This window comes from Squalius cephalus (genome assembly GCF_949319135.1).
Source record: "Squalius cephalus genome assembly, chromosome: 25".
NCBI classification, from domain to species: domain Eukaryota; kingdom Metazoa; phylum Chordata; class Actinopteri; order Cypriniformes; family Leuciscidae; genus Squalius; species Squalius cephalus.
The window spans coordinates 5,241,396-5,254,047 of NC_137146.1; the positions used below are offsets into that span (position 1 = coordinate 5,241,396).

The following is a 12,652-nucleotide window of genomic DNA, read 5'->3' on the forward strand; positions in this document are numbered from 1 at the left end:
AAACTTTATAACGGTAATGTATGTCTGGATATATTCATAACTCGCTCTTCATCACTCTTTTACTTGTATTGTCATTAGATAAACGGCATTAATGTGAGGAGTTATCGCCATGAAGAAGTGGTATGTTTCATCTTTTTTGCATAATAATTCATTTCAGATAGCAAAGAAAGGATTTGTAATATGTGACCCTGGATCACAAAACCAGTCACAAGTCGCACGGGTATATTTGTGGCAATAGCCTACAATACATTGTATGGGTCAAAATTATCGATTTTTCTTTTTTATGCCACAAATCATTAGGATATTAAGTAAAGATCAAGTTCCATGAAGATATTTAGTAAATTTCCTACTGTAAATATATAAAACATTTGCATGCAGCACAATCGTGACATAAATGGACAACTTTAAAGGCGATTTTCTCAATGTTTCGATTTTTTTGCACCCTCAGATTTCAGATTGTCTAATAGTTGTATCTCGGCCAAACATTGTCCTATCCTAACAAACCACACATCAATGAAAAGATTATTTATTCAGCTTTCAGATGATGTATAAATCTCAATTTTTTTAAAAATTTACCCATGTGACTGGTTTTGTGGTCCAGGGTCACATATATACTGTAGCAATATCAAATATCAACACTCAAATGTATGTCCCACTACATCCTCTTGATAAGTCTTGTTCCAATCTTGTAAAGTGTCTCGATGAGGTAAAGTGCTGGATGGCTAAGAATTTTCTCCACTTAAATGAGAGCAAAACTGTTGTTGTTGTTTTTGGCCCTTTTGGTTTTTCACCACTTATCTCTACTTATTTGGGACCACTATCCAGAAATGTTCACCCATGTGCAAAAAATCTGGGTGTATTTTTCGACTCTGAATAAAATTTTACAAAACAAGTGAGTGCTGTGGTGAAAAGTAGTTTCTACTACTTAAGATTAATAGCGCAAATGAAACCTATGCTCTCATCGAGGGATTTGGAGACGATCATCCATGCTTTTATATTATCTAGATTGGACTATTGTAACGTGATATATTTGGGACTCTCTCAGTCATTGCTGAACCGATTGCAGCTGGTTCAAAATGCCGCTGCCAGACTATTGACCAATACGAGGAAGAGTGATAGACCCCAATTCTAACATCCCTTCAATGGCTACCTATCAAATTTCGGATCGATTTCAAGACTTTAATATTCATTTTTAAAATTTTAAATGATCTCGCACCCTCTTATCTATCTGATCTTATTATTTTGCACCAGCCAGTAAAGAATCTGAGATCGGCAGATAAATTATTGCTCCGGGTACCGCGGTCCCGACTCAAACGGAAAGGTGATCGAGCCTTTTCGATAGCCGGTCCTAGGTTATGGAATTCCTTACCTCTTGCCATCCGCTCCATCCCCACGTTGCATTCTTTTAAAACGGCTTTAAAGAAGCACTTTTATAGTTTGGCATTTAACCCCGACCTAGGAGAGACCTAAATATATTAATTTTAGTTTTGTATTCTCTCTGTTTGGTTTTATTGTTGGAATTGTACAGCACTTTGGGCTGCACTTGAGGCAGTAGAAATGTGCTATATAAAAAAAATAAACTAAACTAAACTAAACTAATATGCATCTTTTAACAGAAGTGTGTGTGTATTTTCGACTCGCCCTTTAAAAGCTTGACAAATTATAATGCAATGAGTGACACATGCATTCTAATGAAAGAATAAGCGAGTGTGTTTTCCATCCTCAGGTGCAGGTTCTGCGAAACGCAGGTGAGGAAGTGACTCTGACTGTGTCTTTCCTGAAGAGAACGCCTGCGTTTCTGAAACTGCCGCTGTGTGAAGACTGCTCATGTACGTCTGTGTTTGGACACGCAGCATTCACCGGTTAATACAGAACTTACACGTGTCAATCTTCAAAGTAAAATTTACAATGAAATAACGTTGTTTTATAACCTGTTTGTTTTCTTTTTTCAGGTATTCCAAGTGACCAGAGCAGTGGAACCTCGTCTCCGTTGTGTGACAGTGGCCTGCATCTGAACTACCATCCCAACAACACAGTAAACATCTAAAAACACTCGTCTGACTGTCTGTCTGAGTTTGGGTCAAGTTTGATAATGTGCATTTGTGAATTGATTATCAACAAAAGAGGCACTTTAATATCTTCATACAATTACACTACAATAAAACCCTTATAGGTTAATGTTTGAAAGCAAAGAAATTAAGATAGGCATAAATATTTGTCATTTTATATCATCGATCTATCTGTCTATCTATCCATCCATCCATCCATCCATCCATCCTTCCATCCATCCATCCATCCATCCATCTATCTATCTATCTATCTATCTATCTATCTATCCATCCATCCATCCATCCATCCATCCATCCATCCATCCATCCATCCATCCATCCGTCCATCCATCCTTCCGTCCGTCCGTCCGTCCATCCGTCCGTCCATCCATCCATCCATCCATCCATCCATCTATCTGTCTATCTATCTATCTATCCATCCATCCATCTATCTATCCTTCCATCCATCCATCCATCCATCTATCTATCCTTCCATCCATCCATCCATCCACTTATCCACTTATCCATTCATCCATCCACCTATCCATCCATTCGTCCACCTATCCATCCATCCATCCATACACCCATCCATCCATCCATCCACCCATCCACCCATCCACCCACCCATCCACCCATCCATCCATCCATCCATCCGTCCACCTATCCATCCATTCGTCCACCTATCCATCCATCCATCCACCTATCCATCCATCCATCCATCCATCCACCTATCCATCCATCCATCCATCCATCCATCCATCCATCCATCCATCCATCCACCCATCCATCCATCCATCCACCTATCCATCCATTCGTCCACCCATCCATCCATCCATCCATCCACCCATCCATCCATCCATCCATCCATCCATCCATCCATCCATCCACCCATCCATCCATCCATCCATCCATCCAACCACCTATCCATCCATTCGTCCACCTATCCATCCATCCATCCATCCACCCATCCATCCATCCATCATCCATCCATCCATCCACCCATCCACCCACCCATCCATCCATCCACCCACCCATCCATCCATCCATCCATCCACCCATCCATCCATCCATCCATCCATCCACCCATCCACCCATCCATCCATCCATCCATCCATCCATCCATCCACCTATCCATCCATTCGTCCACCTATCCATCCATCCATCCATCCATCCACCCATCCACCCATCCATCCATCCATCCATCCACCCATCCATCCATCCACCCATCCATCCATCCACCCATCCATCCATCCATCCATCCATCCATCCATCTGTCTGTCTGTCTATCTATCTGAGTTTGGGTCAAGATAGTGAATTTGTGAATCGTTTTATAAATCTTTTGTCAGCAAAAGAAAAGCTTTAAGGTCTTCCTACGGTTTTCCACTAAAATAAAAGCCTTGTAGTTTAACGTTTGAAAGCAAAGAAATTAAGACTGCCATAAATATTAGTATTGCCATTTCACTAAATTATTATTAATATTATTATTATTTATCTGAGTATCTGATCTGTGGCAGGACACATTGTCTTGCTCGTCTTGGCCGATGTCTCCGGGGTTGCGCTGGGAGAAGAGATGGGTGGATCTTCGTCTCATCCCTCTATTGCACGCGCGTCTGTCCCAGTACGTCCCAGGTACTGACATTTGCAGGTGAGCTGAGAACCGCACAAGAAATCTGTGTATTGTTTGCTTATACTTTGTCTCTGGCTTTAACAGTAGTTACAGTGGTTTGTGGAGTTACAGTGCCTGATGGGATGTATTTTGCTCTTTCTTTCATCTAGTAATTCAGTTTGGATTCTAGTCGCACAGGATTTTCCCTGATTAGTTTTTTAGGGCTATATTAATTCACAGCCATTCCCAAATGAACCGCATTAGACCTTTAATATCAAATGCAAACTTTGATGAGGTTAAGCTATTTGAAATGAGACCTTTTTGCACATCAAGTGGGACGTAATTGAAAACTCTTAAATTGGATTGAATCAAATCAGTCCGTTTTTAAAATTGCTTTCAATTAAAAAAATTGAAAAAGGAGAATTAGATATTAGTTAGCTATATTTGCATTCTGTGGAATGTCTCTTGAGTGTGCGTATTTTTTATTCCTTCAGGCAAAATGCGTTTCAAGTGGTTGCTGTGGACGGGGTGTGCAGCGGGGTCATTCAGTGCCCCAGTACTGACGAATGCACCGACTGGCTGCAAGCACTAGCTACTAACACTTCTGCCCTCACCAAGCACAACGTGAGTACACCGTGGACTCAGCATGGGAAAAGTGTGGCCCAAAAAGTCAATTCTTATACAAACAGTGATTGCTTAGATTGAAACTGGTAATGCAAGTTTCCCTTGTGTCTCATAATGTGAGTTACCAATGAATAGTGTATATCCAAAATACTGAAATCAAAGTAAAAATCTTTTCATCCTAGAAATCAATGAAAAGTTTCAGAAAAGTTGATAATGTTTAATCTTACCGTTCAAAAGTTTGGGGTCTGTTAGATTTTTTTAGTCTCATCAAGAATAACAGTAATATTGTGAAATATTATTGCCATTCATAAGAACTGTTTTCTAAGTTTTCTAAGTTTTTAAAATGGAATTTATTCCTGAATTTTCAGCATCATTACTCCAGTCTTCAGTGTCACATGATCCTTCAGAAATCATTCTAATATGATGATTTGGAGCTCAAGAATCATTTCCTATTATTATTATAATCAGTATTGAAAACAGTTTTTTTTAAAGGATTCTTTGATGAATCGAAAGTTCAAAAGAAAAAACATTTATATGAAATATTCCTATGATATCATCTTTGCTGAATAAAAGTATTAATAAACATTCTTACTGACCCGAAACTTTTGAAAATCAGTGTGTGTGTGTGTGTATTTACAGTATATATACAGTATATTTATATTATATCCTTTATCAATTTAGTTATGAATTGAATATAAATGTTCTTTTGCTTTTGTGTCTTTTTGCACGATATAAGAACATTTTAAAGGCTTTCATTAGCAACATTGGAGCCCTGGTTTAATGTGTTGAGTCATGGCGCTCACACGGGCGGTGTCGCCACACTTCTTGATTCTGTTCCCCTCATTTCCTTTCCTCTTTCCACTAGTGTATCTCTTGACCTTCTTTGATAAATACCACCATGATCTAGTGCTGACAATTGATTTAAAAATTGAAACTAATGGTACATTTTTCTGTAAATAAATTCTGTGTTTTAAGCGGAAAATATTAATGGCGGCATTATTTTTGACAGCCCTACCTTAAACACAAGGTATTATGGTTTGTTTGAACCGGATGATCTTTATGTCAGTGTCGCTTTCAATTAGAAATACAACTTCATTTTCTACTATGAAGCGGCTCTGCAAGGTGCGTTCATGTTTTTTACTCGCGGACGTCCGACCTCTAGGAGCTAAACAGAAGAAATGGACTGAATAAGCGTTCCACCTCAAAGAAGGCGGAGCCTCAGAGCCCCGCCTACCTATTACATCATCATCACCGACCAATGGTACTTCAAAGGTGTTTACCAGCAAGAGCGAACTTTCTGGAAGATTCACTTTGGCAAGTGAAACGAACATAAAACGAACTTCATTTTGGCCAGATTTTTAACGTCACACACACACAGTTCGTTCTTCTATTCCGCTTGAAGTACATCATGGCTTTTATTATGCTTTAGTGTCTCTGGAGAGCAAGCAGGAGAGTGTACCGAACCAATTTGTGCCTGAATCCACTGAACACACAACGATAAAGTACATTTATGCTCAGTGATGGAGGTGATTCAGGAAGACGGTGAATTTTTGTTATAAATTTTCATTTTCTCCAGGCAGGTCATGTTGTAATCCCCTCATTGCAGTAGATTAAGGCCTTAAAATGGCATTTCCCACACAATGAAGGATTTCACTCTTAATTACTACGGTACGCAGAGTGTGCCACATGGCCCAGATCACTCACTTTTGAGCATCCCCCTGCAAAAATCCTCCATTTTCCATCTTGCGTTCATTTATTTTGAGTGTGTTTAGCATTTGCCAAAAAATCCTCTCAAAGAAGATGATCAGTTTGCTCCTCACAACAATGTGTTTTAGCGTTTACCGTGGATTATCCTGCCGAGGGACCATCTGGATGAGCTTTCAGTCCATTTTCTGCGAGGAAGATAAAGCCTCATTCCACATTCAAATGGAACTATTAGAGTCATTTGTGAGGCAGCGGTGGCTGGCCGGGGTTACGTGGGTAATGAAGCTAGTAAGAATGTTAATGTTGAATAAAGCTTCACAGCAGCAGCGACTCTCTCCTGGGTTCTGGATGCACTAGTACCTTGGCTGGTCTGAAACACACAAGATTTATGGTGTTCTTTTATCGGCTACTTGAATAATTGAGCTGAGACACGGTAAAGGTCATTCGGTGATCACCAAAGCGCTTTATTTTATATCTGTGAAGCAGATTGCTGTATTTCTCTGGCCTTTTGTTATGATTTATGATTGAGATGTCTAGAAAATCTCCTTGCAGTCAAGAAGCAGAGGTTGTTGCAGGGGAGTGACGTATGATCTTCGATTTAAAAGGATTCATAAAACCTCTGTATTAAAGGGGTCACGCAGTTTAGTTTTGTGGATTATTTTCATCCCTAAAGTGCGTTTATACTTAGTATTTCTTGCACTAAGTAGACTTATGAGACAGTAAATTTGCAATGTTCCTTATGTGTAAGTGTATAAAAGCATCTGCATTGTAAATCTAATAAATGAAGTTCAAAACGTAGGTTCGGTTAACTCGCAGCTCAAGCCGAGCCTCGGGTTCGAGTCTCCTCCAAGGACAGCAAGCCAAGTTAGTTTACTATTAACCTTCAAGGTTGAATGGGCAGGCGAACTAGTGACAAACTAAATTTGTCTGCCATTGGTGAAACAAACGGGTAGTAATGCCATGAACTCACAGCTTTTCCACAGTTTTCATACCCAAAAATGTACAGGCCTGCTTATAGTTGACTCTTAGTGCACATTTAAATATATTTAAGTATAAAGTATTATACATTATATTTTTTATACTAAGTATAAAAATATATTTAAAGGCATATAGATATTAAACAGAACATTTTAAATATATTTATTTATTTTTATATTTATTTCAATATAAATATAAATGAATAATTTCAGTATAAATTTTAAAATATATTATTATAAATATATAAAATATATTAAAAGTTGTATATATATATATAAATGTATTTATTATTTAGATATTTCAGTATTTTTATATCTTTTTATGATATGTAAATATATTTTTAACAATTTAATCTGTTAATTCTTGTTGTGCGCACATCATCTTTATATATGTAATATATTTAAAGGTATGTATGTATATATATATATATATATATATTAGGGCTGTCAAACGATTAATCGCATCCAAAATAAAAGTTTGTGTTTACATAATATATGTGTGTGTGTATGGAGTATAATTATTTTCTATATATAAATACACACACATGCATATATATTTAAGATAAATGTGTTATTTATATATAAAATATTTATATATAATATAAATTATATATAATATAAATATATATACACAGTATATACATGCAAATATTTCTTAAATATATACATGCATGTGTGTGTATTTATATATAGAAAATAATTATACACAGTACACACACATATATTATGTAAAAACAAACTTTTATTTTGGATGCGATTAATCGCGATTAATCGTTTGACAGCCCTAATATATATATATATATATTATTTATATATTTCAGTATATTTTTAAATATATTTTTAACAATATAATCTGTTAATTCTTATAGTGCACACATCATCTTTAAATTTATATACACATTTATATATATAAGCTATTTTATAAAAATATAAAGGTCTATACATTTTATATAATATATACACTAACTTACTTACTTATTTATTTATTTATTTATTTCAATATGTATTTTTAAATCTAATCTGTGAAATCTTTATAATTGTTCTGCAGGTGAAGAAGATCAACAGGAACTTTCCAGTGAACCAGCAGGTAAGGAAACTGAATCTGAATGCTTGAGAAGGTGCGAATTGGACCCTGAAAGAGTGACAGAAAGCCTGCAGAGATCCAGATAAAGCCCTGAAAGAGCGAGTGGCTCAAGTGATCACCGCACTTGAATGAAGCCCCACGATGATGTTTTCTGACAAGAGCCACTGTTCTTCATGCGCTGTGACGCATGTACCCTGCAGAAAGCCAAGAGTCGAGTTCACAGGGCAGTGAGATTCCCAGAATCGCCTGATGTCGTGCTCCTCAAATCGACGTGGCATCACACGGACTGACAGATACTTGGTCACAGTGTTTGCTTTTAGTGCATGACCTCTCATGCAGGAGTCTTGTGACATTTTAAATTATCTTGAAGCTTTGAATCGGGCTTAATTATTAGACGAATGTTCGATTTGGTGAATGTGAGGGAAGAAATGTGGTGTTTCTTCCTGAAAATTCTGTGCAGACTAATTACCTGGAACGTTCTTAGTTGTTCTGTATCCTATTTGACACGTTCTTTTTGTGTGTTTTTTCTGTCGTTTAGATCATATATATGGGCTGGGTAGATGAGAAAGAACAAGATTCTGTTCAGGACCGAATGTACTCACCAAAGTTTCTTGCCTTGAGGGGTTCGTCTCTCTTCAAATTCTCCGCACCTCCAGTGAGTTCTTCTGCATGATTTACTGCATCAAGAGCCTTTCAGTTTCAGTCGCTGACTTTTATATGATTTTATATTTAGCATATGCTCGCAATATTTGTTCTACTTGGGGCAACATTGGCTGAAAAAAATGGTAAGAATTATGAAAGCACATCAGACTCTTGTTGAAACTTTTCCTGAGTTGTTCAGTTGTTAGCAGTTCATTACACTGAAGAATTGTTAAAGGAATACTTGACCCAAAAAATGCATATTCTGTTATTATTTCAAACCTTTACTAGTTTTTGTGCGGCGCATCCGAAATTGTCGCTTCACTGCCATTCATAAATCCTCTCCCGTGGCCTCATGGGATAGTAAAGTGTCCATCATACGCACACTTCAGAATCTCACCGGAAGTAATCGGTCATCCGTGGACTTTTCACCAAATGTTTTTCTCGAATTTGATTTCGGATGCAACGTTAGTCCTAAATTTTCTTGTTTTATTCTCACAAAATTATTACATGACTTTGAATATGAGCAAACCTGAACACTGGGAACTTTTGTTGCATGGGGAAAATTTTCTTTAAAAATACTCCTTTCATATTCCATGAAAAAAAAAAAGTCTTATTATTGTTAACTAAAACTTAAAAAATGTTTTTTCTTAATTGCAATAAAGCTGAAATAAAATAAAATATAAATATTCGATGGAAAACAAATAAAAAACGTATACATTTTGCCTTAAAATTAAATGCAATAAGTTTTGAAGTACTAAAATTACTAAAACTACAACTGAAATGCTATATATATATATATATTAGTGCTGTCAAATCGATTGCGATTAATCGCATCACACATATTATATAAACAAAAACTCTTAAGATAATATATATATATATATATACTCTCACCTAAAGGATTATTAGGAACACCATACTAATACTGTGTTTGACCCCCTTTCGCCTTCAGAACTGCCTTAATTCTACGTGGCATTGATTCAACAAGGTGCTGAAAGCATTCTTTAGAAATGTTGGCCCATATTGATAGGATAGCATCTTGCAGTTGATGGAGATTTGTGGGATGCACATCCAGGGCACGAAGCTCCCGTTCCACCACATCCCAAAGATGCTCTATTGGGTTGAGATCTGGTGACTGTGGGGGCCATTTTAGTGCAGTGAACTCATTGTCATGTTCAAGAAACCAATTTGAAATGAGTCGAGCTTTGTGACATGGTGCATTATCCTGCTGGAAGTAGCCATCAGAGGATGGGTACATGGTGGTCATAAAGGGATGGACATGGTCAGAAACAATGCTCAGGTAGGCCGTGGCATTTAAACGATGCCCAATTGGCACTAAGGGGCCTAAAGTGTGCCAAGAAAACATCCCCCACTCCATTACACCACCACCACCAGCCTGCCCAGTGGTAACAAGGCATGATGGATCCATGTTCTCATTCTGTTTACGCCAAATTCTGACTCTACCATCTGAATGTCTCAACAGAAATAGAGACTCATCAGACCAGGCAACATTTTTCCAGTCTTCAACTGTCCAATTTTGGTGAGCTCGTGCAAATTGTAGCCTCTTTTTCCTATTTGTAGTGGAGATGAGTGGTACCCGGTGGGGTCTTCTGCTGTTGTAGCCCATCCGCCTCAAGGTTGTGCGTGTTGTGGCTTCACAAATGCTTTGCTGCATACCTCGGTTGTAACGAGTGATTATTTCAGTCAAAGTTGCTCTTCTATCAGCTTGAATCAGTCGGCCCATTCTCCTCTGACCTCTAGCATCATCAGGGCATTTTCGCCCACAGGACTGCCGCATACTGGATGTTTTTCCCTTTTCACACCATTCTTTGTAAACCCTAGAAATGGTTGTGCGTGAAAATCCCAGTAACTGAGCAGATTGTGAAATACTCAGACCGGCCCGTCTGGCACCAACAACCATGCCACGCTCAAAATTGCTTAAATCACCTTTCTTTCCCATTCTGACATTCAGTTTGGAGTTCAGGAGATTGTCTTGACCAGGACCACACCCCTAAATGCATTGAAGCAACTGCCATGTGATTGGTTGATTAGATAATTGCATTAATGAGAAATTGAACAGGTGTTCCTAATAATCCTTTAGGTGAGTGTATATACACATATGTGGCGAGCACGACGAGGTCGAGGGCCGTGGGAGGACGGCGCGAGGCCGGTGGCGCGATTGATAATGAGCGACACGTGCGCGACGCACCGGTCTCGCATCTCTCACGGAGGAGCGGAAGCATAAAGGAGGAGCGACGACAGTGAAGAGCGAGAGAGGACAGGCCTGATTTTTAGTTCATGTTTTGTTTCTGTTTGTGTTGCCAGCAGTCGTCCGTGAGGGGCTGCTGGCTTTTACTTTCATTTTTGTATTTGTGTATTTATTATTAAATATTGTTGAACGTTCGCCGGTTCCCGCCTCCTTCTTCCCATAACAACAAACCCCGTTACAACATATATTATATAAACAAATATAACTGATTAATCGATTTGATAGCACTAATATATATATATATATATATAAACTTATACAGATGAGAGAAGCACATAACAAAATTACTGAAACTGAAATTAATATGAAAACTGAAAAATGTTAACTATTTTAAAATATGAATGAATCCAATAATATTATACAAATAATAACATGGGATGAAATTAGGATGATTTTTCGGATTAGGATGTACATAATGACAGATGAACAGCTCAGAGGAACTATTTCTTTAAAGAATTGCCCGTTTTCACTCTTGAGCAGTTAGCGTCCACATTATTTGCTGCTGCTTCAGTTATTATCGACTTTATGAAATCCATTATTCTGTTGAGCCGCAGGCTAAATCAGCTAACCTGAAGCTCTAACACCTCCATTCAATAAAGCCAAATCTCCGTACACAATCAGCAATTAATTTAAACGCCTTCATCATAATTCCGGGAAATAATTTCGACTAAAACATGAATGATAATCTGAGAAGTGTCTCATTAAAGGTAAATAAGGAGATAACACTGGACTCCCCCTGTATTTCACATCAGATGGTTCAGTCCTGATGAAATGAGGAATCGTAGTTGTTGCTTGTGGATGTTGCCACTTAATTAATTTATCCTGACGAGATCGAGACATCAAAGAGCTTCATCCAATCTGCCAGTAACCGTAATTTGAAGGTGGAGTGGGAGGAAGATCAAAAGTTTGGACGTGGAAACCTATTTTGGGATACGCAGATGCAAAATTACATTGGAGAGAACTTACAACCCTCAGCAGTTTGTACAAAGAGTCTCTCAGGTTATTTCAGCTTGTTCAGACGTTCTCCGCTCAGGGCAATAAACACTTGACATGATGCCTTTGAGGAAGGTTTGGGTAGAAAGTTCAATTTCAAAGCGTTTTTGACATGAAACGAGTTCAGGTGCACAAAGCTAATTTTGGTTAAGATGCTTTTGTATGTTCGTTGACCTCCAGCATGAAATAAACAGTGTTCAGAACTTATTGTTTCCATAATCTGACACGTTTCTGAGTAACACAGGACATTCAAGCTGAAGAAATGACTTGACAGAAAAATTGACTTGATATTAGCAACTGGGAATTTAGTGGATTGTGAAAAGTGTCTCTAAATGTCACTAGATTGTAAGAGTCTTTCTGAAACTGAAAGGCATTTCATAATTTCATTTTATTGGCAGTTACATTGTTGAATAAACAAGATCAGAAAGCATGTTTATTATTACATTTATTTATTAAATTAATTATATTTATCCAAATTGTTAATTGTTATTTTATTTAAAAAAACAAGCATTTATCATGCATAACTTCAACACCAGAAATATATTAAGTAGAAAGGTCAGTATTATTATTGTTATCATTATTTTTTAGTAAATTGCTTTTACATTTATTTATTAAATTATTCAAATTAATGTATTAATTTAAATATATATATATATATATATATAATTTTTTATTATTAGAAAACATTTTTTTCTTGGACAAACA

The 12,652-nt window shown here is 37.3% G+C and overlaps 1 protein-coding gene across 5 annotated transcripts in view; it reads left to right on the forward strand.

Moving 5' to 3' along the window:
• The window catches only part of sntg1 (syntrophin, gamma 1), a 48,435-nt gene that overhangs the window by 29,190 nt on the left and 6,593 nt on the right, over positions 1 to 12,652 (forward strand). For 3 of the 5 annotated variants that reach the window (XM_079863090.1, XM_079863092.1, XM_079863091.1), the window contains 7 exons: positions 79 to 120; positions 1,727 to 1,862; positions 1,953 to 2,035; positions 3,563 to 3,693; positions 4,149 to 4,278; positions 8,008 to 8,046; positions 8,582 to 8,698. In XM_079863090.1, coding sequence (XP_079719216.1) covers positions 79 to 120; positions 1,727 to 1,862; positions 1,953 to 2,035; positions 3,563 to 3,693; positions 4,149 to 4,278; positions 8,008 to 8,046; positions 8,582 to 8,698 — 678 coding nt within the window. The remainder of the gene's footprint in view (positions 1 to 78; positions 121 to 1,726; positions 1,863 to 1,952; positions 2,036 to 3,562; positions 3,694 to 4,148; positions 4,279 to 8,007; positions 8,047 to 8,581; positions 8,699 to 12,652) is intronic. The other 2 variants (XM_079863093.1, XM_079863094.1) reach the window with 1 other exon arrangement.